A 27943-nucleotide genomic window follows, 5' to 3' on the forward strand; every position below is an offset into this window, starting at 1 on the left:
AACTTGATAAGTCTTTTATTTGCAATTTTCGGTTTCCTCATCTTTTCCAGTTTATGATGCAAAAAGAAGCAGTAATTCCTTAAATAATAAAGAAAGCAACAAAATATTTACAAAAGTCCAATAAAACTAATCAATGGATGACCTAAAGCACCCCTCTCTGCATCTGGACACACTGCCACTTCTGTTGGAAAATGATACAGCATTTTATAGTTTACATTACATCAGTAATTTATTTTTTATTATTTCTGAAAAATAAAACTGACAAAAAAAACAACTTTAATATATATGTACAGAACGCTCCTGAAATGTGATTCCACTTAGAGTAGAAAAGGCTTTCGGATCATTTCTGTTTTTCTTATTTCATCAAGTTGATTTCTGTAGGTTTCAAGTTTTAATGGTGATTTTTGTCATTAAGGAGTCCTCTAGTTATGGGGTTTGTTTTCTCATTCGACAGGGGTCGAGAGAGAACGCACCCAACAGTTCATCATGTAACTACAGGAGAGGTAAAAGACGCAGTATCTCAGTCAGGATTGACTACTGGGGGAGGAAGTGAAAGGTAGGCTTTAAGGAAGCATATAGAAGACCCCCACCGTCCTCCAGTAGCCAAGGTCAGAGGCTAATGGTCAAAGGTCACAATCCATCCCCCATCTTGTTTCTCTGTCCTCAAAGTCCCAGTACTGCGGTAAACAGGAAGTGGAAAAAAGGAAAAGAACCGTCGCTCAGAAAGCCATTCAGAGCCTCTATAGTCGGCAACATACGCTTGATGTCAGCTGATCAGCAAACATACCTCATCTACATCATTAAAAGAAACACACTTCAACCATGCTGCGCACACACGCACACAAAAAAAAAAGAGAAGACAGAGCTCTGTGTTCGATCGGACGTCACACACACGCATGGCATGATACCCCACTCCAAGGGAAAAACATGCTACATGACACCTCTACCATTGTCTCTATGCGTTTGCGTGTCATATAGTATGTTGCATAATAGAATTTTGTCTACAACCACAAAGAGCAGCGTGTTGGTTTGTCATTGTTTTCTCAAGAACAACAAGTCAAAAGGGTTTTATACGCAGTGACCGTAGTAGTTATTCCACGCGTTTACACAAGCAAAATCCGTCTCAATCATTTATTTCATTTTCGGCGGACACACGCCATCACAAAAGAGGGAAAAGAGAATGAGGAAGTGAGCGAGAGAGAGAAGAGAGAAAGTGATTGCATGTCAGGTCCCTCTCTAAAAAGCCTTGTTGAGGATCGATATCAGTCCGCCACATTAAAAAAAAAAAGGGCCACAGAGTCCAATTCTCTCCTCGGGCTCCCATTGCAATACACCTCCCTAGCCATAGAGGGCGGTGGTGGTTTTAGAGAGGACATTTAGTCCTTGTCGGACTCCTCTTCGGCCTCGCGGAGCCAGGTGAAGAAGGCGGTGACCGACTTAAGGGCCACGCCCTTGCCGGTCTGCTCTGCAGGGTCTTTACTGGACTCCCACCTGTAGAAGGCCTCCTCTTTGATCACGTCCTCGTCGTACAGCGCGTCAAAGAACATCCGCAGCAGATCTGGCGAAGGGAGGATGCCACAGTCAGAGGGTAGTTAAGATGCACAGCCATAATCATGATTCCTGAACTATGAATCTAGCCACAACACCATCTGATAGAGAAATGTGGATAAATACATACGCCTTCAGCAAACATTTTAATACACACAAACAATCAAAGCTCATCTTACAATTTTTTTTTTTGCGAGACAGAAGACAAAGCCAGTGGGGCAGAATGTGAACGACAATCACAAAATCTACACGGAATGGGAAGCAACTGCAGTGCTGTGGATGTTCACGACAAAAAGAAACATCAAAACAGAGGTTCTGTATCTGAACTGGTGATTGGCTGGGCCACAAGAGACTACAGCCAATGAATAGGCAAAGAGGTTTACTCTGCGAGCACTCTAGCACACCAGGACAATGAGGTTGTAAAGGCGTGACTCTAGCCTCGCTACCCACAATCATACACAACCTCACAGAACTGAGGCGAAACACACACAAACCACAGTACTGTACTCACTGGCCGGTTGCTCCATGTGCACCATGAGGGCCTGGAGGGCGTAAAGGGCCTGCAGCTCCCTGTGCTCGTCACTCAGGTACCGCTGCAGCAGCTTGGCCCTCTGGGTAATCTGCTCCACGTCCACCTTGTACGGGTTCTCACCTGGACGGAGGGAGAGCGTGTTAGAGTGAGTGAAGGCGGAGAGAGAGGGAGAAAGGATGGATGCATGTTCCACCCCCATTCTTCTTACAACGTAGTCTCCAACCAGTTAACCCGATTCATAGGAAAATTAACCCAGACCCATAAACCTAGAGTAGCACCCAACGACCAACACTCATTCTACACCCAACTTGATGCCCTCATTGCCAATCAGACAGATATCAGAATGTACCAACGACTGGGCATAGAACCAGAAGTCGGGAACATTCTGGCACCGAATACATAGCACTGTCCTTGGTTTCTCTCCATCACACACACAATATACAGGGCAACAGCATGCCAAGAAAGGAGGTTGGAAGCATCTTTAAGGTATGCAAACAGAAGGGCCAGATATGGGCTTCGCAGGTACTCACATATAACAGCTGACTGGCAAATGGAGGTCATCAGAGCGCGCACAAACTGGTTGGCAGCCGCCTGCTGTTCGTCCAGGTTGGCCTGTAAGTGAGAGGGCAAATAAATAAGTAGTTACCACACAGAGCCTGCTTTCCCAAAAGTTACATGTAGATAGCGTGTTTAAACTTTCAATTGACCTGCTGATACACAAAGTTGCATATGCACATCACACACACCTCGACCCAGTCTCTGATGCGCTGGTTGTTAGCCCTGTCCTGGATCAGTCTGTCCAGATGTTTGCTAAGCTCCTCCCCACTCATGGGCTTCTTCTGATTGGTCTCATCCGACTCCTCCCCCAGGGTAAACTCAATTTTCTGGAAAGAGCGAACGCACCATAAAATTACATTAGGAACTCTACGGAAGGCACACGCCGATCCCCCAGGTTGCCTGACCACGTCACGAATATTGATACGCGCACGTTGCAGAGGCAGCGTGTTATGATTCTGAAAGGTCAAAGAGCTATCTACAATGATAAGAAGTGGCTGTGTGGGGAACCGTAGGTGGCTTGCTTCAGTTAGTTGTGTCTTGTTCTTGAGATAGCGTCTCGAGGTCTTTGGACTTATGTCACGTCTATGCAAATATGGCTAAAATTAGCTAGCTAACCAACAACTGTGACAACGCAATTGGAGTCAACCAATGCTTATTGTATGTTTTCAATAAACATTTGGAGACAAAATATAGTTCACGCTGTTGTCAATGATCCTTTGATTCTAAGCCAACAACACCTATAGAACGAGAAGGCAAACCCATATCAAGTTCCCTTAACCAAAACAACAAAAATCCTCTTTTATTTAGGGCAGTCGCATGTTCAGTCCACCGATCTTATATCTTACAATGCATTCAGATCAAGTGGCACTAAAAAAAACATGATTATTTTTTGTAAAGTTTAACCCCTTCTCCCACACTGACCTGTTCAGTCACAAACTTATTGACATCCTCATCCTCTGGCAGGAAGTCTCTCCAGTTGAGCCCTGCTTCCGTCCACAGACCACCCACCTTCTTATGGGTCTGAAAATCATTTATTATTTACAAATCATTAATACACAATTCATTTACACACACACACAAAGTATTTTATGGACATGCACAAACCCCACAGAGTTGCTTGCACAGAGACACTTACCATTCCTTTGCAGAGTAAGTTGAGAATCTGCACCAGCAACAGACCAGCCTTACCCAGGGGAACCAGGGGCTTGGAGATCTCCCTGGAGAAACACACACACAGTAGCAAAAAGGTTACCGAGCGTTCCTTTAAACTTCTCATTCATTCTTTACATCCGTCTCAAACTGTATATTTTCTTGACTAGCACTTCTTCACTATTCATCCACAAAGTGAAGCGTCAGTCAAAGCCTTTCTGGAACCAACGCTGTTACATGCAAGTGACTGCCGGGAGTTGGGGCCTATGCAACCTATTTGGAACCTGGGCCTCACCTGAAGAGCTGTCCCATGGGGATGCCTCCGTCATGGAGCATGGGGGTGATGAGCTCAGCCAGGTATTGCCAGATGTGGGGGATGTCTATGGCCATATCCTCAGCCACCTCCAGGATCTCCTGGAGCCTTTGATTAAAACATAACCAGGTAAAGACCTTATTCAGTGCTCTCTCACCCACAAAACAAGGCAAAGTAATCACTATCTTGTGCTCTCTCAAAACACACACACTTTCTTTCACCATTTGAGAAACACACACAACCTGGTCTTTAGGGCTCTACTCTCTCTGCCTCTCACCCCTTGTAGTACTGTGTTGTGGGCAGGGTGCCGGCCTTGAGGAGTTGGTGCAGCAGCAGGCCCATCCGTTCCCTGGCGATGGCGCTGCGCTCCAGAGTGTCCTCCAGGCCGTTCCGCACAAACACAAAGAGCAGCGGGGCGCTGTTCAGCTCCACTACACACTGCAGCGCCTCCTACAGGGCCGGACGGGAAAGGACAGGGGTTTAGCAGTCAGCTATGCAATCGCCTGTGTGTGTGTACCTTTGTCATGGACACAAAACTGATGGTGTGTGTGTGTGTGTACCTTCATGTCGTTGAGATGGAGGTACTCCTCGATGATGGCGCTGGACTTCTTGTCCAGCTCCTCCTCGGTCATGGCCGGTTTGGCCGGAGCAGCGGGGGGAAGAGTGGGGCCTGTCTCACGCTTCACTGTACAGATACAACACAGTTACACACACTATTGTACACAAAAACATATATTATACTACTGTGTGTGCACATGTATCCAGCGTGTGTGTGAATGATGTATGTGTTGGCAGTAGAAGTGTGTGTATAGTCTCTTACCAACAGCCTCCTTGCTAGGAGCCCTGTCCCGGCTACCGCTGCCTCCCCGGTCACGGCTGCCTCTGTTCCGGTCGTCAGACATGCTGGCTACGCGCCGGACGGGGGGTTCCGTAGGGGTGCGACTATCGCCCCTACGCTCCTCTGTCTCGCGGCTGAAGCTGCGCTTGGTGACAGGCGGGCGGGCGTCGCGACTGCTATCGCGTCGCTCGAAGCGGTCGAACCTGTCCCGGTCCCCGCCGCGGTCACGACTGGAGCTGGACCTACGGAGAAGGAGAGAGATATTAGAGAGTGGAGAGAGGGGGGGGGGGGGACAGAGGTAGCAACAGACAGCAACAGAGGTACTGACCTCTGGGGTACCCTGCGGTCAGCGTCCGAGGACGATGCTGGTGGAGCAGAATGCTGCAAGGCAGAGAAACGGTTGCCTGTGGCCGGACGGCCAGTCTCCGCTGCTAGAGAACAAAAGGAAGGAAGGAGCGAGCGAGATCAATACACGCATATCACACAAATGCCAAGTCTGTATATGTAGGTGTGCATTTGTGTGTGTATAGTACAGTGTGTACTGTAAGTGTGTATAGTACAGTGTGACACATTTGTTGGGTATTTTGCACTTGTGTGAGGGATGTCGGTGTGTGTTTGTATGAAGTAGGCTTCTACCCGACTCCCTGTGTTCGGCACGTGCCCTTGTGGCCCTACCCGGTTCAGCTCCGGCGGCAGGCTTGGCTCCTGTGGTGCCTCCACTGCTGCCCTTGCCCCAGCTTCCCCACATGCCCTTACCCCCGAGCTGGGGTGCAAGGAGCTGGTTGTTGAAGTCCAGAGCACCAGGCTAGTGGGGGGAGAGGTCAAAAGGTTCAAGGTTGAGAGCAGAGGTGATGACATAAGTACATCCATCTAAATGGGGACTCGACTTGGTAAAACAAAATGACGGAAAATGGCTACTTAAGTGACAAGTGAAATCCCTGAGAACACAAACTCTTCACCTGGTCATGTGATCGCAAAAAAGCATCCTTATGAGCTACTGAAATACAATCAATTCACACTATTGCTTACCTTCCCCCTCATAATTAGGAACCCGATTTGTGTTTGTTTAGTAATTAAAAACGTTCCTTTATTAGTTGCGAACTTTAAAACCGCCGCTCACCTTGGTGATCTTGCTGAGCCGGCTGGTATCGATGGGTCTGTTCTTGGTGGAGATGGGCACTGTGTTCCAGCCTTCGTCCTGGGGCTGGCTGCCCCTAGCCCCCTGGCCGCCATGCTGGCTCCCACGGCCCCCCTGATCCCTTCCTCCTCTGTCTCGGTCTCCCCCCCTGCCGTCTCTTCCTCCACCACCACCTCCTCTTCCACCACCACCTCCTCCACCACCTCCTCCTCCTCCACCACCACTGTCATTCCTTGACATAAGCTGCTGTTGGACCTTGACCAGCTGCATTTGCTCCTCTCGCTCAGCGTCCTTGTGGATCTGGTCTATGGTCTTCGGGCCTTGTTCCCCTCGCCGGGGCACCCAGCCACTCTGGTGGAGGGAGAGAACTCTTTTAAAGTCTAAGAATTCGCAAAGGCTTTCGAGCCCTATGATGAATTAGAGTATGGTCATTACTGTGACGCCATGACTGTATTGATACTATTGCAGAGAAGACAGAGGAAAGAAGAAGTGAAAGAGAGCGCTGAAGAGGAGAGAGAGAGAGAGGGGATGGCATGAAGGACAGAAAGAGAGGGGAAGATACAGAAAGATGGAGGGAGAGAAAATGAGAAATGGAGAGAACATTGCACAGAGAGGGATGGAGGGAGGGGTAGTTGTACCCGTCTGAGATCGATGACGTCCTGCAGCATGAAGCGGATCCTGGACGAGGTCTTCTTCTCCTTGATGATCTTGTCCATCTGGGCAAAGTACTGGTCCATACGGGGCTGTAGGGACAAACAGAGGGACACTCAGACTGGTGTGTGTGTGGCCATTCACATTTGTGCAAAGAAAATGTCAGGTATCAGTATGTGTGTGTGCGTGTCCCTGTGCATTGGCATGCGTACATGCCTTTATGTGTCTGTATCCCTCGCTCTGCATACCTTGGCCTTCTCAAAGTCCAGGTCCTTGCCGATGGTGGACAGCAGTCTACAGAGGCACTCTAGTGACTCCTCGTCGTGGTTCTTCAGCAGCTTGACGATGCAGTCGTGCATGATGGCCTCCGTCAGCATCTTCAGCTTGAACAGCTCGCCGATGAACTTGATGTTGCCCAGCGACCGCCGGCGCGCCTTGTCCTTGGCCTCCTCCAGCTCCGCCTTCAGACCGGCTTTCTCCTCCTGGGAGGCGAGAGGTCAAAAGGTCATTTGAAAGTAAAGAAAGCTGTATTGCCCAAAATGCACCCGCTCTTTGAGGGTTCGGGACAGAACAGAATGTGATGCTATCTTTGCTAGTTCAACCAGACCTTGGCAAAAGTGAAAAACAGCAAGTCAAATGAATAGTCAAATAAATGGATTTAGAATTTATGAGGATACAGACCAATCTTGTGATATTGGCAATATGAACAAGGGTTGGATATGAATATAACAGAACGCATCTGTTGTGTAGACAGGATGTGATGTCGTACCTCTTTTGCGGCCTCCATCTCCTTCTGTTTGGCCTCAAAGATCACATCGTCGTCCTGGTCCTTCTCAAACTCCTTCTGACAGCGGTTCAGCAGCAGCTTACGGAAGTTCACAGTCACTCCCGGCTTGTCTGTGGTGGGCACTTTCAACTGGGAGGACACAAGGAAAGGAAACAAGGAACAAGTCATGTTTAGTTCAAGGTCAGTTTCGTTTATGTTCAGTGGGGGACAGGCTTAGAAAAGTACACTCAATCAAATGGACGAAGACAGAATTAAAACAGAGGGGGAGAAAAGGAACGAAAGAGGGCTTCTCAGCTCCTCGAGTTCTTCATTTCCATCCCTATACTGCAGTGTATGGATGTCCATCTTTCCCTTTCAAGACGACACCATACACACCTAGATACATGGGCTCCGAAATGATACATTTTAGTTTGAAACGATTCGGTGTGATTCAGTTTGATGCACTAACATTTGTTGCAATAGAAACATTAATTTTCCATTCTAAATTCCAATCTGCTAGGGCCTCCCGAGTGGCGCAGGGTGGAAGGCAATGTATCATAGTGCTTGAGGTGTCACTACAGACCCGGCTTTGATCCCAGGCTGTCACTTAACCGACCGTGACTGGGAGTCCCATAGGGCAGCATACAATTGGCCCAGCGTTGTCCGTGTTAGTGGAGTGTTTGGCCGGGGGGGGGGGGCTTTACTTGGCTCATAGCGCTCTGGCGACTCCTTGCTGCGGGCCCGAGCGCCTGCAGGCTGACTTCAGTAATCAGTTGAACGGTGTTTCCTAAGGCACATTGGTGCAGCCGGCTTACGGGTGAAGCAGGAGGGTGTTATGAAGAGCGGCTAGGCGGGTCATGTTTCGGAGGACGTAAAAGTCTGCTGCTGATGGAGCTCGTGAGCTGGGCCTCTCTCAACTGGACCTGTCTGAGCTGACTTCTGTGTGTGTGTGTGTGTGTAATGATGTACGTAGGCACCTGATCTGAGCCATAAAGGAGATAAGGCATCTACCACCCCACTACAAGAACTTTTTATGTATTTTTTTGCACATTAACTGTTTGAGCTAGTAATGAATCAATAGTTATCGTTTACAAAATGAGCGATGACATAGCCAATGAACAGCACAGCTCAGTTGTCACAAACTATGAGGTATTTTCAGAAGGCAGAATGTAATGAGCAACATTTCTTTTAGTTAACCGGCGATTCGTAACGGTTCAATCAACTTTCTGACTGATGCACTTGTATCTTTAACATTTGAATCGGGTACCAACGCGTACTGGTGACGCGTTACCTCCCTACTGCACTGGTCCAAACACATGGCTCAAAGTAGAGGCAGAGAGAACAAAAAAAAGAAAAACACAAAGACAAAATTCCCAAACGTCGTCAGTCACGTCACTCACCCCCATAAGGCAGCGGCACATGTTGGCGTAGGCCACGGAGAAGTTGGGCTCGGAGATGGCCTTCTCAAAGATCAGGTCGATCACTCCCTTCAGCCGCTCCTCCGTGTCGATGGTCAGCTCTGTGACCTGCTTCATCAGTTGCTGGAACATCTGAGGGGTCAGCTTGTTGAGGATGGAGCGGACCCTCTTGAACAGCTCCTGGGTCTTGGCCTGCTCGGGGTCATCGCTCTCCTCCTCCTCGGGGCCGGTCCCGCGGCTCCCCGCCATCTTCACCGCGGGCTTCCAGGCTTTCTCTGCCTTGTTGAGCTCCACGTCGCCGCCTAGCGATGAGGAGATGATGATCTTGCGGGGCTCCTTGCGCTGGCCCTGCTGGGAGCGCCGGGGTCCTGGGGGCTGGGGGGGGAGAGGAGAGAAAGCAAGATGGGTGAGGGGGTAGAGGGATAAAACAGAGAGAAAGAACATCATGTAGAGGAGATGAGGGGAAATGATGTCTATGAACTTCAAACAAATTGGGCTGTCAATCTATTCACAACTTGAGCCCAGCTTTAGACATAAACAAGGTAGAGAACAGCACCAGTTCCACTCAATGGCAGTCTTAGAACACTATTCAATGGTCATCTTTAAATGCTCACAATCAATTACTGGTTGTCGACCAATTAAACCATTTGTTTTCAAGCAACGTGTGACAAATGATTGATTTCTATCATGTGGAGAGCGAGGTAATGACATACTTTGAACTGTGACTAATGCTTTCCAAGAGACAACAGCCAGCACGTTACCCCAAAAAAATGGCCGATCTAGGTCTTGAATTATAGGATCTCTACGCACTTACAACAGAGGCATCTGGATGGATATAACCTGTTTTAGCAAAGATGTGTGCTCGGTTTTATACACCTGTCAGCAATGGGTGTGGTTGAAATAGCCGAATCCACATACTTGTGTGTGTGTGTGTATGTATATTATATACAGTGTATTAAAAATAATATATATATTTACAAAGGAAAAAATATGGGGGATTGGAAATGGAGACCAATTTTTCCACTTAAGCCTCCATCCATCTGCCATATTAATATGATCTACCCCATAAAAAAATAAATATATATATATTTTTTGGAAGTGTCCACTATATAACTCCATACACGGACCCACACTGCGATACTCACTCCCATATGGTCCCTTCCAGGGCCCCGTGGTCCCCCTCCACCACCTCCGGAGGACTGTCTGCCCAGGTTACCCATGAAGGCGGGGGTGAAGTCTGGCCCGGCGTTCATCATGTTGCGACCCGGCTCCGCTGGGCGCATGGGAGTCTTATTGGCCTACAGAGAGGAGAGGATTAAGAACCTATGAATTTGACAGTGAAATTAGTATTCGGGACAAACTCGAAAAGCACACGAATGAACTACGGGAGCATAATCACGTCACTTAGTTGTGAATAATACACTTCAAACTGGATGCCTAGAAAAAGAAAATATATATATACCCATATTGGCTCATTAAATTGTTATTTCTTTCCTTCAATGACATAGTTTACCTTATCCAACACCACATCGCAGATCAGAGGCAGGCCCTCGGGCTTGTTCATGCTGGCACCAATGTACCGGAAGCCCAGCAGGAACTCCCTGTCGTACCTCTTCTTATCCTCCGGGTCGATAGGCTTCCATTGCTCTGTTGGGAGGAAAGGGTGGAGGAGTGGGAGAGTTTGAACGGGCGACGGACTCTTTCATACTGCTTAACCGTTGCTGGGACACATTCAATCAAATCTATCAGACTGCTCCTGAAGAGACATGTATCACAGGGGGGGGATAACGCTGGCCATACACCTGCATAATGGGGTCGTTGACCATTCACGATGAGACATTTCACATAAGAGATAGTCGCCGTCAACGAAGATAAATTGTGTCACCTACAGACACATTTATTTCTAGGGGGCCACCCACCTCCTTTGTACTGGTACTTGAGGTCGCCTGGTTTGAGCGGGGGTGTGTCGGCGTTCTGCTTGTCCTCCTTCTCCTCCCACGTCTCGTCTGGCGCGTCGGCGGTCACCAAAGGGGGAGGGGCCACAGGGCTGGGCTCCGCCGGAGTGGACAAGGGCTCGGGGGCAGCCGCCGCCTCCTTCTCCTGTATGGATGAGAGAGTTGGGAGAAGGGACAGGACAATTGGAGGGGTAAGACGGAGTAGAATGAATTTGAGACCCCTACAATGCCGTCAGGATTTGGGGTGACAATCTTTTTTGATACATTTTATTTTGTTGTTGTGAGAGAATACAAGTTTCAAATTCGCATACGGGAAGTTTGACGAAAACTTGCTGGGAAGTGAAATGATTGTCTCGACAGATATACCAGGACTCCAGGCACAAAGACCAACGATGCCATATGCCAAGTTGCTCTTGCACTGACCAAACCGGAGTAGCAGCTGGACTGCAGTGCTGGGAGTAAACAATCTTACACGTTTTTCAAGGTTTACCACTGGTGCACCTTCAAATGGTCACGGACAACTGTTCAGAATAGCTCATGACTTTAGAAGGCCGCTATGCTCTATGCAAGCAGGCACATGAGTAGATACAAACGCACCTCTTTAAAGGCATCCAGCATGTCTCCTATGGCCTCCTTCTTGTTCAGCTCCTTCATGTTCCTCTTCTTCTTTGGCACAGACACAGCAGCTAGGAGAGGAGGGTTACATCCAGAAGTTGTTACGTCAAAACCTGAAGCCACACCATCCAGAACCCGTCTGCACCAGCCAAACCCTTGGTGCACACAGTACTTCCTGACCAAGTGATCCCGACCAGTAAAAACCTTCCCCTCTCACCTTGCATAGACGTGTCCTCTGAAGGGCTACTGGCCAAGGGCACCGTAGATGCATCTTCCTCTTTCTCCCCCTCCTCTGCCACGGCAGCATCTGCAAGGGTAGCAGTTTCCTGAGGTGTGGGAACGGCAGGCTCGGTGTTGGGCATTGCAGTTCGCTCTTCTGCGGGAACGGGGGCGTCTACCTCGTCGGGGTACTCCTGGGGGAGGCCGTTGGACAGAGGCGTCTGCGCCTCGCTCTTCTGGGCCATGGCGGGCTCTGCCTCCGGGACAGAGGGATTGACGGCAGGAACGGGGGCAGACACGGGCACAGCAGCAGCAGTTTCCTGTTTCGGCGCTGTCGGCTCGACCACGCTCTCAGTTTTAGTGGGAGCTGCCACAGACACCACCGGCTTCACGGCCGGGGCAGAGTGTTTGATCGTTGCTGTGGCGACGGGGGTCAAAGGTCGTGGAGCGGGCTTAGTGTGTTCTTTAGCGATCGCCACCGTAACAGGCGCCACTACCTCTGGCTTGGTGGTAAGCACAGGCTCCTCCTTTACCTTCTCTACAATCTCCTCCTCCACCACCACTACTTCTTCCTTTTTATTCTCTGCCTCCTCTTTCTCCGCTACCAGAGCAGGAGGCTTCTCAACGGCTGCTAGGGCGGCCGAAGGCTCTTCCTCAATGGGAGGAGCTTCAGGAGTCACTGCCTTTCCCGCCAGGGTCACACCGGCATCCACCGTGTCACTGACCTGAGCGATGGTGGGTGGTGTCTGCACCTCTGCAGGGGGAGGGGAGGTAGGAGCTGCAGGGGGGGAGGGGGAAGGGGGAGGGGCCTGGTCTTCCTCTGGCGGAATGGCCTCCTCGGCCTTCCCCGCAGCCGTGGGGACAGCCGATTGGCTGACGACCTGTTCGGTAGGTGGGGCTGCCTGGCTATCTTTTTCCTGCTTGGCCTCAGTTGAGACGGTGGCGGTGGCAGGCTCTGGGGTCACCAACGCAGGAGGCGGGGTCATGGCGGCCATTGTTTCTGCAGGTTCCGTGTTGTCATCTGAAAAAATACATAATAATTAGTTCAGAACCGTTTTGGAACTATTACGTAATATCATTCAATCATTGAGGGGCGGCAGGGTAGCCTAGTGGTTAGAGTGTTGGACTAGTAACCGAAAGGTTGCAAGTTCAAACCCCCGAGCTGACAAGGTACAAATCTGTCGTTCTGCCCCTGAACAGGCAGTTAACCCACTGTACCTAGGCCGTCATTGAAAATAAGAATTTGTTCTTAACTGACTTGCCTAGTAAAATAAAATAAATAAATAAAAATTGAAGATCAAGTTCATCGTTTACTTCATGCTGTTCTACTCTCTATGTAATGTGGCAAATATCACCATGTGAAGACATTGTAGTACCACAAGACCTGGGAGGACGCTCACCTGTTCTCGTCATCATGGTGACGGGCTTTGTAACTTCTCCGTTGGTCTGGGAAGGACCTTCTCCCTCTGTAGTGGAGGACTAGTGGCAGAAAACGAGGAGCACCGTCAAAACTAGCGTACACTAGATTTTAAAAATAATAAACACAAATATGTTGCAGTGTTTTCTAAAGCTATCCTATTGCCTTGATCAAAACCGGTCGAGTTGGAGACGAGACACAACAACCTAAAAGTAAACACTAACTGAATGGAACCGTTCTGGAACAGTTGGCTTCCATTCCAAACTTCCTGGTCTCCTCTATGACATCATCTCTGTGGAATCATCTCAAAGACACAAGATTACAAACTTGCATTGTGAGCTTATATCACTGGGAACGATCCAAAGGAGGTGGCGAAACCAGGGGATGTGAAACATTTAGAGTTGAATGTATAGAACTAGAATGTATAGAGCTGACACTGCTCTGTCTGAAACATTCGTATCTGTTCTACATGATACATTTCTGCCCCCCCCCCCCCCATAGTTTATTTGATGTCCTCATATGATAAATACCAATCACAAAGTTTCAGGATGTGAACAGCAATAGAGTTTTAATCATTGGACAACAACGTTTCTGAATGGTCTGTGAGGTTACATTGTCCTGAACAGGCAGGCCCCAGTGGGTAGCGAGGCATACCTGTGATGGGGGGGTGGAGGTGGCCCTTCCCCCGGACATGATCTCCTCTGTGATATCGCGGCCCCCCTGGTTGGGGTCTCGTATTCTGATCTGAAGAGAAGGAGGAAGTTGAACAACCGACTGTCAGACTACTTCACATTAAAAATCGACTAGCCTGGGCAGTATTCACTTGACGCCAACAGATGATAAACGCACCAAAAACCGGGAGGGACTGGCTATCCGTTTTCTTTTCCCCATTGCAAAACGTTTTGCTACGGTATATACTGATGAATACAGCCCTAGTTAAATAGGCCTAAATAAATGATAGTCCCTTCTCTTCTCCCATTATCCCTCCTACCGTCTAAACAAGTCTATACTTCTTTCCCGCTGTTCAATCTCCATCTGTGTCATGAGGTGAGTTGCCTTTAATCACATATCTAGGGTCACATTACCCTGAGGCCAATTCTGATAGGAACAGATTACCACCCCCCCAATTCTATCTTTAACCATAAGGGGGGAGGGAGAGAAGGTATCCGTGTCTGACCCCATATAAGCGGTAAGGGGCAAGATGTACTACTCCTGCACTGACCTCAGCAGCGAGGTCATAGTATACCAGCTGCCCTCTGACCTTTATAGGGCTTTTCCTCTCCTAATATATATACCCTGGTATTATACTAGAGAAAGTGTTCTCAACAGTGGGGGCTGACACTAACGACTTGTTAAAAGCAGCATCAACATCTTCTGAATCCCATGAACAGTTGCTTTTTATAAGGAAAAGGCCCAATTGATATGCTAACAGTTAACCTTTGCCATGTTCACACACCCAGAAAAGTCCCAGTCTGGCCCCATGTCAGGATCAAAAGCCTGCGTCTCCAGGCCAAACACCAGGGGTACAGTCTTAAAGTGGAAAAGCAAGATTAGTTTGTGGTACAGTACCGCTTTGCGCTCCCTCTTGGGTGCCAGTGGTTGGCTCGGCGGCGGCTGAGGGGGCAGGGCCTGTTGCTGGGGCTGGGCGGGGCTTATCATGACAGGCGCGGTTTGGACAGGGGGTGTGTGGCTGTACTGGGGCTGGGCCGGGTAGTAGGCACCTGCTGTAGGGGGGGGAAGAGGAGGGAGGCAAGTCAAACACAGCACGAAAAGCAACACACAATCACACACTAAAATGACCACAAACATACCATACAGACTAAACAAACATTGAAATAACCACACACTGAAATAGAACATGTTAAAATAACCAAAACAGGGCCTAAAATAAAAAACCCTGCCAGATGCGGGTAGATTGACGGGTAAGACGTCTATTTCCCCAGCCACAATGGCAGTGCAAGCACTTCACTCGCATTTACGAATAAGGAGAGAGTTAGAAGTGAAGAACGAGCACATTTACAGCAATATAAAGAGCTGGCAGCTAAATCGCACAAAGAACGACCAACCCTAAAACATGCCAGCTCCCACACTGCCTGGCTGGGGAGCTGTGCGCACTGGGATTGAAGTGCTGAAGTAAGACTGATTTTCGAAGCGCTGAGCACAGGCATAAATATTGGTCTAATTCACTCTTAAAAGTCTACTACAGTGAGACTGTGTTCCTTGGCTATTACAATGTTTTGTTCAATGTTCACAAGCCAGGTTGTTTCCAATGTGTCTTCAACTGCTAGCGAAGACTTGAGATATTTTAAGATGTAGCCGATGTCACAAATAATGAAATAGCATTGAGCAATATACCACATCACTGATTACCAGTAATACATTTGTTTGAGAAACATTACAAAGCATGCTCCTCCAGGTTTGGGGGGGAGGGTAAGTGGCTGGGGGACCAAAAGGTTTGTTTCAAGCCCTGACCCACATGCACCCGGAGCAAAATCAAACTATGTTTACATAAGGGGGGGGGGGGGGGCAGCTACAAACCAAAAAAAACACACAAAACTACAAACCAAACATGCAGATAAAGATGCAGCCCCGCACATACCGTGCAACACACACTTACTCACCGGGGTAGCGCTGGGAGGTGAGAGGAGCGCCGTGGAGAGAGAGACGCCCGTTCTCTCGCCCGCCCCCTCTCCCCCCCCCCCCCGCCTTTCCCTCGCAGCCAGAGAGGGCTCTGAACACAACAGGGGGAGGAGAGGAAGGAAGCGAGGGAAGGGAAGAGAGAAAAGGAGAGAGAGAGAGAGAGAGAGAGGACAGGAAGAGAGATGCAGAGTGAGTGAATGAGAAGGGAACCAGAGGTGAGCAGGGTGTTAAGGCAGTAAGAGGCAGCAGGTGAGAAGACAGAACACAGACTGATAGAGCCGAACCAAAGCCAGAAAAAAAACACACACAGCCTTGGTCCTAAGAGAAACAAAGACCACCATACACACAAACACCTGCCAGGCAAAACCACTACAAACAACCAGCAAAGCCATACGGTAAAGAACCTAAGATCAAATGACTGACCAACTAAGATCAGGCACTAAAATTAACACCCGCCACCTGCCAAATGCGGGTAGATTTGGGCATTGGCAGGTAAGACTCCACCAGCCACGTTGGTCAGGGCTCAACAGGGCAAGCATTTCACTCGCATTTGTTAATAAACATAGTCAAGTGTGAAAACTTTTAAAGTAAAATTAATTCTGCTGTAGCTGTTTTCAAACTATAGCTGGAAAATGTAAATCGCAAAGTCAAAGAACGACGAAGCCTATATACAGTTGAAGTCGGAAGTTTACATACACTTAGGTAGGAGTCATTAAAACTCGTTTTTCAACCACTCTACAAATTTCTTGTTAACAAACTATAGTTTTGGCAAGTCGGTTAGGACATCTACTTTGTGCATGACAAGTAATTGTTCCAACAATTGTTTACAGACAGATTATTTCCCTTATCATTCACTGTATCACAATTGCAGTGGATCAGAAGTTTACATACACTAAGTCGACTGTGCATTTAAACAACTTGGGAAATTCCAAAAAAATGTCATGAATTTAGAAGCTTCTGATAGGCTAATTGACATCATTTGAGTCAATTTGAGGTGTAGCTGTGGATGTATTTCAAGGCCTACCTTCAAACTCAGTGCCTCTTTGCTTGACATGTGAAAATCAAAAGAAATCAGCCAAGACCTCGGAAAAAAATGGTAGACCTCCACAAGTCTGGTTCATCCTTGGGAGCAATTTCCAAACGCCTGAAGGTACCACGTTCATCTGTACGCAAATAAACACCATGGGACCATGCAGCCGTCATACCGCTCAGAAAGGAGACATGTTCCGTCTTCTAGAAATTAACATACTTTGGTGCAAAAAGTGCAAATCAATCACAGAACAACAGCGAAGGACCTTGTGAAGATGCTGGAGGAAACCGATACAAAACTATCTATATCCATGAGTCCTACGTCGATAGAACCTGAACCACTCAGCAAGGAAGAAGCCACTGCTCCAAAACCGCCATTAAAAAAAGCCAGACTACGGTTTGCAACTGCACATGGGGACAAAGATCATACTTTTTGGAGAAATGTCCTCTGGTCTGATGAAACAAAAATAGAACTGTTTGGTCATAATGACCATCGTTATGTTTGGAGGAAAAAGGGGGATGCTTGCAAGCAGAAGAAAACCACCACAACTGTGAAGCATGGGGGGTGGAAGCATCATGTTGTGGGGGTGCTTTGCTGCAGGAGGGACTGGTGCACTTCACAAAATAGATGGCATCATAAGGAAGGGAAATTATGTGGATATATTGAAGCAATATCTCAAGACATCAGTCAGGAAGTTAAAGCTTGATCGCAAATGGGTCTTCCAAATGAACAATGACCACAACCATACTTCCAAAGTTGTTGCAAAATGGCTTAAGGACAACAAAGTCAAGGTATTGGAGTGGCCATCACAAAGCCCTGACTTCAATCCTATAGAAAATTTGCCTTGCTGTGGCCCTCTGTGCATGTGAAGATCTGAGTCAAAGATTCATTTTTAGATGCCTACCCACAGGCATAAAAATGGGCCTAATTTACTTGAAACTAAAGTCCACCGAAGTGAGACCGCCCTTGTTTCTTCACTATTAACATTGTTTTGTTCACAAGCTCGGTTGTTTCTCTCTCTTTGAGTTTCAACTGCTAGGGAAGAGAAAACACTTCTACTAGTCAGACTCAATCTCACAGGCACAAACATGACGAGTTGCGCTACCACGGTAACCTCCCGCCCTTAAAGGGGCAGGTGAGCATTTGTCTCATCTGTTATACAGTATTTTGGTTAAAAGACTCAGGTCACAGGCTCCCGAGTGGCACAGCGGTCTAATGCACCGCATTGCAGTGTTGAGGCATCATTACAGCCTGGGGTTCGATCCCAGGCTGTGTCATTACCGGCTGTGAGCTGAAGTTCCATAGGGTGGCACACAATTGGCTCACCATCGTCCGGGTTGGGGGAGTGTTTGGCAGGGGGGTTTGGGGGCTTTTACTTGGCTCAAGACACTCTAGTGACTCCTTATGGCAGGCCGGGCGCCTGCTGGCTGACTTCGGACACCAGTTGAAGGGGGTTTCCACCGAAACATTGGTGTTAACAAGTGTGGTTTGACGGGTCATGTTCCGGGGGAAAAATTAAGGGCTCAGGTGACAAAAAATATGATTTAATATACCACATTAGTTACTTCTTACTAGTAATTAGGGATGCAATGAGACAGTATGTTGTCGAAGCGTTCAGTACGCCCCCTACAGTTCAATACGAACACATGAACCGCAGAATTATGATATGCCTGTCATTTTCCTATTACATTTCCAAATGTAATTATTGCGCTGCAGACTACATGCACGTTGAACATTCAGATCCACAGAACCAGACGCACAACTTGAGAACAGGCTTGGCAGGCAACTACTTGGGGCCACAGGACATTAGGGGACCCCTGAGGGCTGACAAACTTTACCTCACAGCAATGGCTCAAAATGTGGCAACCGCAACCCCTCCCCTTAAAACAACCAATGGACGATTTGCAATGATATCTCAGTAGGAAACCTCCCTAAAGCGGCCCCATGAAGAGAGAGGAAACTAAAAGCAAATATTCTCTCAGCTCCAATGTGACAATGGCAAGCGCTAGTGAAACAGAGAGAAGCAGCAGTCTCTCAAATCCGCTGTGTGGGAACATTTTGGCGTTCAATACAATGAGGGTAAGAAGACCGTAAACAAAGTACAGTCCACAAGCATTGCCACTGTCGGCTACTCGAGTGGAAACACTTCTAACATGTGTAATTTAAGTCGCCATCACCCGGCCGTATACCTTGCAGGTGGAGCTGGAGCAAGGAGAATCCACTCGTTAGCAAAAACACAACAACCTCTTGCTGCTGCCTTCCAACTACAATTTGCGACAAATTCAGAAAAATAAAGAAATAACGAAAGCAGTGGGAGTATTCAGAGCCAAAGATTTGCAGCCCTATTTCGTGGTTACTGACTCGGGATTTCATCACCTGATGAAAAAAGTCACCTCCCACACATTTTTCAGCAGCAAAGTAATTCCCAAACTCCATGAATCATCAGAAAGAAATTGGATAGGACACCCTATCTAACTCTCTCCACTGATAGTTGGACTTCCAGAGCAACTCAAGGCTACCTCACTGACGGTTCACTATGTACTGGATTGGGTTGACGAAGGGGTAGCCCTTGAACTACTGAACGCTGTGACAGAGTGGAAGCAAGAAAGACCAAATAGCACAATCCCAGCCACTACAGATAACGCACAAAAGATAGTGAATGCCATCCATGAAGCTGATGGGTTTGGGCCCCCACATTGGATGTTTTGCACACATCCTGAACCTTGCAGCCAAGAGGGCAGTTTCTCTCTCTCTCAAGGCAGTGTCCCGCCTCCTGGGGAAGGTCACAAAAACACCACCGCTCACCAAGTTGACAGTCAAGCAAGAGATGCTAGATATACCAAAGCACAAATGAATCCATGACACCCAATCCATCACAACCCGTTGGAATACCATTCATGACATGCTGGAACGTTGTGGAACCGCAACCGGCCAGCTACTCTGCTATATTGGAGTAGGCAGTGAAGAAGTCGGTCAAAGACTGACTGACAGTGAACTGAAGCTGGCAGAAAAAAACTCATTTTGGCTACTCAACCCCTGAAAACTCTCACGAGCAGTGAAACCTCATCAATGATCCCTCTAAAGACAATGATTATCAAACCCATGGCGCCGGGTCCAAAGGACAGTGCAACCATCAGGGAGGACCAAGGCAGCCATCACTCAGGACTTGGAGATACACAGACCGGGATCCTCTGGACTACCTTCAAAGATCTACAGCCCTTGATCCGAGGTTTAAATCCCTGCCCAGCCTGCTGCGACAGAGTCGACAAGGACCTCAAAGAAATTGTAACGCATAAACATCAGGTATTTGATCTATTTTTAAATGATTTCTCATGATATTGCTTTTATCATGTGCGTTAAAATGTGATGAGATGTGTGTCACTTAATAATAATTGTATTATTATTACTAGCCATTTTTCTTGCAGTTTCAAGCAGGGCCATCCACAGAGGAAGAACATCCATCATTATCCCCTCCTCAAAAGAAGATCGCCATGGCAGAGTTATCTGGGGAGCTTTTCAAAGCAGAGGAACAGACCAAGCCCTTTCCCAAAATGATTGAGGTGGTCACCTCATACAAGGCAGCAGATTTCCTTCATGTGGATGCTGATCCTTTTGTGTGATGGAAAACAAACCAGTCAAAGTTCCCCCATGTTACAAAACTTGCACAACAGTCTCGGCGTCCCGGGAACCTCTGTTGTAAGTGAGAGCGTTTTCGCCACTGCAGGGGACATTGTCAGTACAAGCTGTTCTCGTCTTGCTTCAGAGAATGTTGGACGTGCTTATCTTTTCACAGAAGAACCTAAAAAGAACCTCAACATAAAGGAACAAATATCTTATACAGGGTGCCAACTTGATGTTGCACTTTGTTATTTTTACTTTTAAATATTGCCTATACAAGTATGTACCCTGTTTATTTAAAATAGAGAAGGCAAAGAACCTACAGGTCGTCAGAAAGCGAAGAAGCCATTTTAATTTGAAGGTTTTTCTCCCCTTGACTTCATACAGTAGAGACAGAAACCAGGCCGAGTCAGTCATGCTGCCATTTTTCTGAATGGAATGTTCTATTTGTCTATAGGCAAAATAAAGAGTTCATTGTTTAAACGGTGCTGTGTTATGTTTCTTAAATATAAAGATACCGAAACCGTACCGTGGGCCCGTTGTCCGTTGCATCCCTACAAGTAATGTATTGTATTGTTGTATGTATTGTTCTAGAAACATTACAAAGCATGCTTGTTCATTTTTGTGTTTTGCTGGTGTAATTTTAGCAGGCCAAAAATATTTTGGCTGGTAAAATGTATTGTTTTTTATCTACCTGCCACAGTGGCTGGTGGACCAAAATGTTACATTTATGCCCTGACAAAGAGCATCAGATTGCAGTTCAACACTAGGTTTTGATTCGAGTTCCAGCTGCTGATCCAGTCGTGCCTGTGGTTCAAATCCAGATTGTGGTTGTGGTCATGGTTGTGCTTGGCTGTTGGGCCATGGCCCAGAGTGGAGCCAACTTACCATAGGTGGGGTATTCAGCCGGGCTGGTTCCTGGGTAGAAGCCTGCCGTGCCACTGGTCACAGGGTATTGTGGACTGGGTGGCATGTAGGGAGCCCGGTACTACAGAGAGAGATTGGGGGGGGCAGACAGGACACTTAGAACTGTTTAAAGGTATAGGACTGTGAGTTACCTGTCCTAAAGGGGTCAAGCTTCTTGTTTGCTGCGTTTCGGTATAGCTACAACACTATGTTGATTTTAGACTTTTTGGTGCTGGAATACTGTACCAGGGGTGTTATACCATTTACATTTTAAAATTCCCAAAACTTCCACGACATTCCAGAAAGCTGTGAATTTTATGGAATCTTGCAACCCTATATTCAAGTGAAGTTAACCAGTAACATAAAGTCATCATGACCGGTTGTGGCACCTGTCCAGGGGGGATGAAGTAGCCCTGAGGGGAGCCAGCAAAGGACAGCTGCTGCCCAGGGATCATCATCATCTGGGAGCTGGGCTGGTAGACGTGGGTGGGACCCACCGGACGAGGCCCGCTGCTGGTCTGGACCCGGGGGGCACTGGTGGACATGGTGGCCCTGTTGGCATAGTAGGGCTAGAGAGATGGAGGGGAGAGAGAAACTGTCAGTATATTTGAGTGTGTGTATGAGCGAAATGGTGAGCTGTGTGTACTGCGGTGTTAAAATGTCACATGTTGAAACTGTCAGATGGTGGAGATCGGTCGAGACTCCAGAGAGCTGAACACACTGCACACACGATGACTGCCAGGGGGGGGGTTTAGTTTGGGATTTACAAGCCTGTGTTGTGAACAACTGGACACCTCATGGGTGCATGTTCATAGAGTAGCGAGTATGACAATCCCCCATGACTAACAGGGAGGTGCTATATCCATCCTGGCCCAGTATTTACAAAGCGTCTCAGAGTAGGAGTGCTGATCTAGGATCCGTTTGGCTTTTTCAATAATATTGAATACGATTCTATGGACAAATCCTAGATCAGGACTCTTAGTCAAAAAGACATTGTGGACACAGGCTCTGGTTAGTATTTCAAAAGGTGGTCAAACTGGGAACTAGGCTATAATAGGACGGAGCAGGATTAAACTGAAGCAGGATCAGCTACAAGTTTCGACAATGATCATAGCTAGCATCTAAACAACAAAAGTATTTTGCCAATGATCACTGATTATTGTCAGCCCTCGGGCAAGGGTCGAGAGTAAACTTTTGGACGTTAATTCTATAGACTCAAGACTAAACTACGGCTAGATTCGACGGACCGAGAGGAGGGTGAGAAGGAAAAGAAGCCGTTACCTGCAGTGCCCTGTATCCGCCCTTCAGCCGCACAACACACGGGCAGAGAGCAAGAGGGGGGGGGGACAAGAGAAGAGAGCAGAAGGAACGAGAGAATGAGAAGAAGCAGTATATCACTCAGCCACTAACAGTTTGCTGCTGACTACCAGAAAATATGAAGCCATCAAGGAAAAATAACGCTAGAGAGTTAAATCCACAAGGAACTATGTGTTCTCGTATCATTCAAGCCTCTTGATCGTAGGCCTGGCTGATGGGTTGGCTGGCACTTTGCCTGATGAGGGAAACTAATTTATACATTAACAGGTGAAATGTAAAAACCGATGGACCCTGGTGCCTAGGAACTTTACCGTATAGTCCTACAGTGGGTGGAATCAGGTGTAACCAAGGGCAACCTATGTAATTAGCAGCCTGAACACATCACTACTGGAATCCTTGGTCCTGGAGAGCCACAGAAGGGCTGAGGATTATAGCACAGCACTCTACTCATGGCCTGAATTGATACTTTTTGAAATATTTTACTCAAAATCAGGTGGTTTTACAACTAGTTACAGCTGGGTCTGATCAGAACTAGAATGGCTGTTTAGCCTCATCTTTCTCTGAAGTTAAATTGCATTCACGCACAGCGGTCTACTTTCAGGTCGAGATGACAGACATTTTGGGGAAGGTGAGGGGAGTTAGTACCTGTTGGTGTAAAGCACGAGGCCCTGCGGCGAACTGGGAGGGAGGACAGCAAAAGAGAGCAAGAGATCAAGGTTGGTAGCCAGAGACACTTACATACAAACAGGTTAGACCAAAGCGTTACAGTTAAGCAAGAGTTGGCGTTAACAGCGTTACAGAAGCTTGGACATTTAGAGAGCGTGAGCAAAAGAGCAGGAAATAGAATGAGAGAGATGGAGAGGGCAATACCTGTCGCGGTTGCGGTGAAGAGTTCATTTGTTGAGGTGGTGGGGTGGCGAAGACGAGAGAAGGGGGCTGACCTGGGGCATAGGCAGCCTGGGAGAGAAGGGAGGGAGAGAAACACAACTGCGTTAGTTAGATAATTTCCTGCCAGAGATGGGTTGTGTTCAATAGGGTACAATGTAATAAAACAAAAATGTGCATCCTTATTGGACAAGTTAAGGTAGCAATGTCCCAGTTTCAAAACGTTCTCACGTGTTTTTGTCCTAATGAACACTACCCTGACCAGTCAGCACACACTGGGTCTTGTCAATGGCTCTCACCTGTGTCAGTCCAGGGGAAGGGGAGGGGTGTGGGACAGAGGTGGGTCCCGTTATAGGCTGCGGTGGTTTGTTCATTTCACTTGGTTCTGCATTAGGGTGGCGCTGACTTGCCAGCCGATCTGAGGAGAAGGAGGAAGAGTTAGCAAAAAAAAAATCTAAAATCAACAAAAAACCATGGAAGACTACAATCTACATTTTGATACTGGGTAGGTCAGACTAGAGTGAGGAGACTAGATATACAATAATAACCTGGACACCATGGCCACTGACCGATGATCGAGCAGCCTCAAGTTAACTCCCTATGAAGTTCATGGGCTTCCACTAACAGGGATGTCAGAACTTGTGACAGCATTGTTGTTGAGGCGAGTTCCAAAATTGGAAATGGGTTAGTGGGTTTGTCTGCATTATAGAAAGGTTGTCCCGCCAAGCAGCAAGGGTGGTGTTTACTGACCCTGCCCTGATAACAGTAATGCCTCCTCCCTGTACCCTTGCGCCAATACACACTTATTTTCACCTCCCTATATCACTCCTTCACTTTCCACGTAGTCTTCTAGGTTTAGCCTATTTCAGCTGGGGAAAGTTGCATATACCTCTTAACTGCTATTTAGGCCTGAAACAAGAGAGATCACATCCCTCCTGGGGTTGAATTGGGTTACGGGTAATTACCATATCTCCACTTTAGGGGCAGTTGAACCGTCTATTGATCCTCCTGGCAGATGATAACAATAAAAAAAACACGTTGCACCATGACTATCGTCAACTCACATAATGATGGGGAGATGAATTTGACATGACACATGGATGCGAATTAGAAATGGCGAAAAAAAAACAGTTAATGGGGTCATGGGGTCCGAGTGGCGCAGCGGTCTAAGGCACTGCATCTCAGTGCTCGAGGACGTGATCGGGAGTCCCATTGGGCGGTACACAATTAGCCCAGCGTAGTCCGGGTTCGGGAAGGGTTTAGCCGGGGTAGGCCGTCATTGTGAAATAAGAATTTGTTCTTAACTTGCCTTGTTAAATAAAGGTTAAATAAAAATCTAAAATATATATTCACTTCTCTGCATCCGTTCTTGGGGATTAGACTCACGCTGGCCTGAGATGGTACATTCACTCACGCTCAATTGAACTAACTGGTTAGCTAGTTTCAGAGAATGTATTGTTTCTGGTCAAAGTTCACTTGCCAGTAGCCTCTATTTGATTGTAACAGATTTTCTCTTTTTTTTTATAGATATGTGCTGGTTAGTGGTTACAATGTTTGAGATTCTCTATATTTTCTGTATACTTTTACTGTTAAGCAATATATTCTACATTTGAGTGGTGTGGGTTGTAGACAGGCATGGGTCTACTGAGACATGTAAGAGGTTTCGCAAATTCCCATTACTTATTGCTACAGTGTTGCCATTAATTCAAGCATGAAAAGAAGTAGTGTCAAACTGTTATCACATGGTCTAAAGAGGCGATCCCACATTAGGAAGACGTGTCATATGGCTAGCTAACTACTAGCTAGCAAGTACCCGGTGTTAGCCATGTTATCCCATCTGTGGCTAGCTCATTATTTGGTAAACACATTTTCGGCACTAAATACAAATAAAGACCATGAAATAACCATATGATAACACGATCGGTTTGTGGTTTGATTCGGTACAACTAACATTACTGATGGGTCAAATTGCAGGGAAGGCCTTCGAGCATGCCAATGATGGTGGATGTCAAACACACCCCACTAGCTAACGCGCGCTAACTAGCTAGCTAGCCTGTGTGGTAGTTCTACGTGTCTCTCATAGTAATGTCGAGTGACTGATACATTCTGCAGTGACATGTCGACACATCATTTGTGCATCGCAATATTAAAGACATTACTTTCTTGGTATCCAATTGAAATAGTTGATACACTTTCATATGTTAATTGGTATGCTAGTCTTGCGATCAGAATTAATTCGTTGTGAGGCTTGGTTGGGCCTACACATAGAAAAACCAGCATGACAATTGCCTTACCTAGATTTAGCTATGTTGACAGGTCGGATTAACCAACGTTAGATATTTTAAAAGTGTGATTTAAGAAACTCAAGAGTAAATCGCCAGACCGGCATTGAAGTAAAACACAGGTTAACGAAATGGTTTAGATAGTTAATAAATTTGTTTCGATGGGAACTGTCATATTGAACGTTCAAAAGAGGGAAGATTAGAAAGCTAGAAACATTCCAGGCTAGCGTTAGCTCGCTAACTAATTTACCAATACCTTCACCCACTTAAAACACCGACATGAACTGGCATTAGTTTAAACTCAAAAGGTTAGTTTATCAAGCTCGTTTTGACGCGCACAGACAGCCAACGCCAATATTCCATTTTAGCTAGCCAGCGGTTTTACATGTAGCTAGCTAACATTAGCTACTCTTCTAAACTAGCTAGCTAGGTTAGCTAACCTTGTAAATGGACTGACAAGAGCAGGGCCTTCATCCAATTGTCTTTCAAAGATCGATAGCAGGTAGCGCACACTGGAATCTTACCGGTTATGAATTGTGTCTGTGAGGGATATGAGCGAAGACTGGAATCAACAGTGGAAAATATATTACACCCGATCGTCCGTTACTTAAAAATGGTATAGTGTAGTTTCTTGTCCTCTCCTCCAAATGGAAAGTGGTGCCCTTATTGGGGTGAGTGCTATTGCTGTCACTTGTTCTTTAAATCCATGGAGCGTGCAAAAGTGAGTAGGACATAAAATGTATTAATATAGCACTTGAAGATTATTATTCACAACTCCAATGCCTCCGGAAAAAGCCTCTGGACCGGAGGTCCATGATCAAGGCGCCGATGGTGACGGATTGCCGGTCAAATACACAATCTACTGGGGTTTCGTTCGGTTTACAGCGAGGCCATGTTGCGATGCATTCTCGTCCGCTGGAGCCGGCCGGACGGTGCGCCTGGTAAGTCGCATGGGTACTTCCGGGAAAATCATTATTTGATGACGCATCCTCCGTCATGTGACAGTGGACACGAACATTAGCGTTTTTCCGCTTCTGTACACAAACTTCATATGCGTGTTGTATAAATTATTTTTAAGAGCTATTATTGCATAATGTTGTATTCTTTTGTCACTTACACCCCCTAGATTATTGTGAGAAAACAAGGAAATTACAATCTCAAGAGTAGACATTTGTTTGTAATTGATCAAGGCCAATAACTTGATATGTCTGTGGTCGGCCTACACATATAAGAATATGTAATTTAGCCAATACGTTATTAATTGATATAATACAGGAGTTTTTCAATGAAGAGGTGGCACAATGCATAAGTAAATTGTGATAAGAATGTGTTAATGAATGGTGGTTGATGTATATCCTTCAATCTTTCTCAGGGGTCACACAAACCTGTGAAGCCAAATGGATTTCCAACTGCAGTATTGATATAACAAAGGTCATTTAACTTGACTGTACCCACTTAGCCTCTGGAGAACAAAATAAGTAGCACTTGTCTAGTTGCTTTGGACCTGAAGATTTTAAAATGATTTCCTCTCATACTGTGCTCTCGAATGGCTCAGTGGATTGGAGCATGGTGCTTCAAACATGTGAGAAACACCAGAAGCTGTATGTATCAAAGTGTCACAGAAAAGTAGCACTGATCTAGGATCAGGTATCCCCTTGTCCATGTAATCTTATTAATTGTGGATGAATCTAAAAGGCATTCCTTTGTTGACAGGCTTGATAAATATGGCCCCAGAGCACACACACCAGTTCTTGAAACACCCATACAGGTTTGGTTCTTCAGTCACAATGCCATTCATCATCTTCAGAGGAACTTGTTCAGCATTTAGAGATTATGAGTCAGATTGGTATTATTTATTTTGACAGGGAAGACATATTGAGACCTTGGTCTCTTTTCCAAATGCGCCCTGTATAATACAATATAAAATACACATTAAACACAAAATAAATAAATACAAATATATATACACATTAGAATACAAAAACACAGTCATGGTAAGCACAAATAAAACATCACAAATTACCCAGAAAAACTGTAACATTCATTCACAAATAAATCCCCAATCAATACTATAAATTGCCCAAATGGCACCAAAACACCAAGAAGAAATGTATTTAGAATTTTGTTCCAGCAATACCGTGCATTAAA

At 46.7% G+C, this 27943-nt stretch overlaps 1 protein-coding gene, 1 non-coding gene and 1 pseudogene across 7 annotated transcripts; all 3 read right to left on the minus strand.

The window, feature by feature from the left end:
- On the minus strand, nucleotides 1-26744 carry LOC135515044 (eukaryotic translation initiation factor 4 gamma 1-like). 6 transcript variants are annotated; one of them, XM_064938894.1, is made up of 33 exons: nucleotides 26320-26744; nucleotides 24479-24521; nucleotides 23813-23931; nucleotides 23499-23585; nucleotides 23274-23306; nucleotides 22593-22613; nucleotides 21701-21880; nucleotides 21294-21393; nucleotides 14687-14841; nucleotides 13772-13861; nucleotides 13101-13179; nucleotides 11699-12721; nucleotides 11464-11552; nucleotides 10831-11011; nucleotides 10425-10558; nucleotides 10057-10209; nucleotides 8894-9286; nucleotides 7497-7643; nucleotides 6976-7209; nucleotides 6715-6819; nucleotides 6059-6427; nucleotides 5614-5743; nucleotides 5267-5369; nucleotides 4921-5180; nucleotides 4661-4785; nucleotides 4378-4550; nucleotides 4083-4208; nucleotides 3774-3855; nucleotides 3560-3658; nucleotides 2827-2964; nucleotides 2611-2692; nucleotides 2060-2200; nucleotides 1-1558 (listed from the first exon to the last, which is right to left on the minus strand). In XM_064938894.1, the coding sequence occupies exons 3-33, from the start codon at nucleotides 23885-23887 to the stop codon at nucleotides 1377-1379; spliced, it is 5289 nt and encodes a 1762-aa protein (XP_064794966.1). In that variant the 5' UTR covers nucleotides 23888-23931; nucleotides 24479-24521; nucleotides 26320-26744; the 3' UTR covers nucleotides 1-1376. The 6 variants fall into 6 exon arrangements, with proteins under 6 accessions (XP_064794966.1, XP_064794957.1, XP_064794936.1 ...); XM_064938885.1 differs by lacking the exon at nucleotides 24479-24521; XM_064938864.1 differs by lacking the exons at nucleotides 24479-24521; nucleotides 26320-26744 and adding an exon at nucleotides 26236-26284 and having other exon boundaries at nucleotides 5267-5366.
- LOC135519059 (small nucleolar RNA SNORA3/SNORA45 family) lies at nucleotides 1862-1992 on the minus strand. Its single transcript, XR_010452257.1, has one exon. It is a non-coding gene; the product is annotated as a small nucleolar RNA SNORA3/SNORA45 family (small nucleolar RNA).
- Nucleotides 2422-2549, minus strand: LOC135519032 (small nucleolar RNA SNORA57; annotated as a pseudogene).
- Nucleotides 26745-27943: the final 1199 nt, after the last annotated feature.

The sequence above is a fragment of the Oncorhynchus masou genome, chromosome 3 (genome assembly GCF_036934945.1).
Source record: "Oncorhynchus masou masou isolate Uvic2021 chromosome 3, UVic_Omas_1.1, whole genome shotgun sequence".
In the NCBI taxonomy this organism is placed as follows: Eukaryota; Metazoa; Chordata; class Actinopteri; order Salmoniformes; family Salmonidae; genus Oncorhynchus; species Oncorhynchus masou.

Coding starts and splice junctions, on each gene's coding strand:
- LOC135515044 (XM_064938857.1), bottom strand. CDS start 26,269: ATGAAGGCCCTGCTCTTGTCAGTCCATTTACAAG. Junction 7,210..7,496: donor AGATGGAGGCCGCAAAAGAG/GTACGACATCAC, acceptor CTCGCCTCCCAG/GAGGAGAAAGCCGGTCTGAA. Junction 5,370..5,613: donor TGCCGCCGGAGCTGAACCGG/GTAGGGCCACAA, acceptor TTTGTTCTCTAG/CAGCGGAGACTGGCCGTCCG.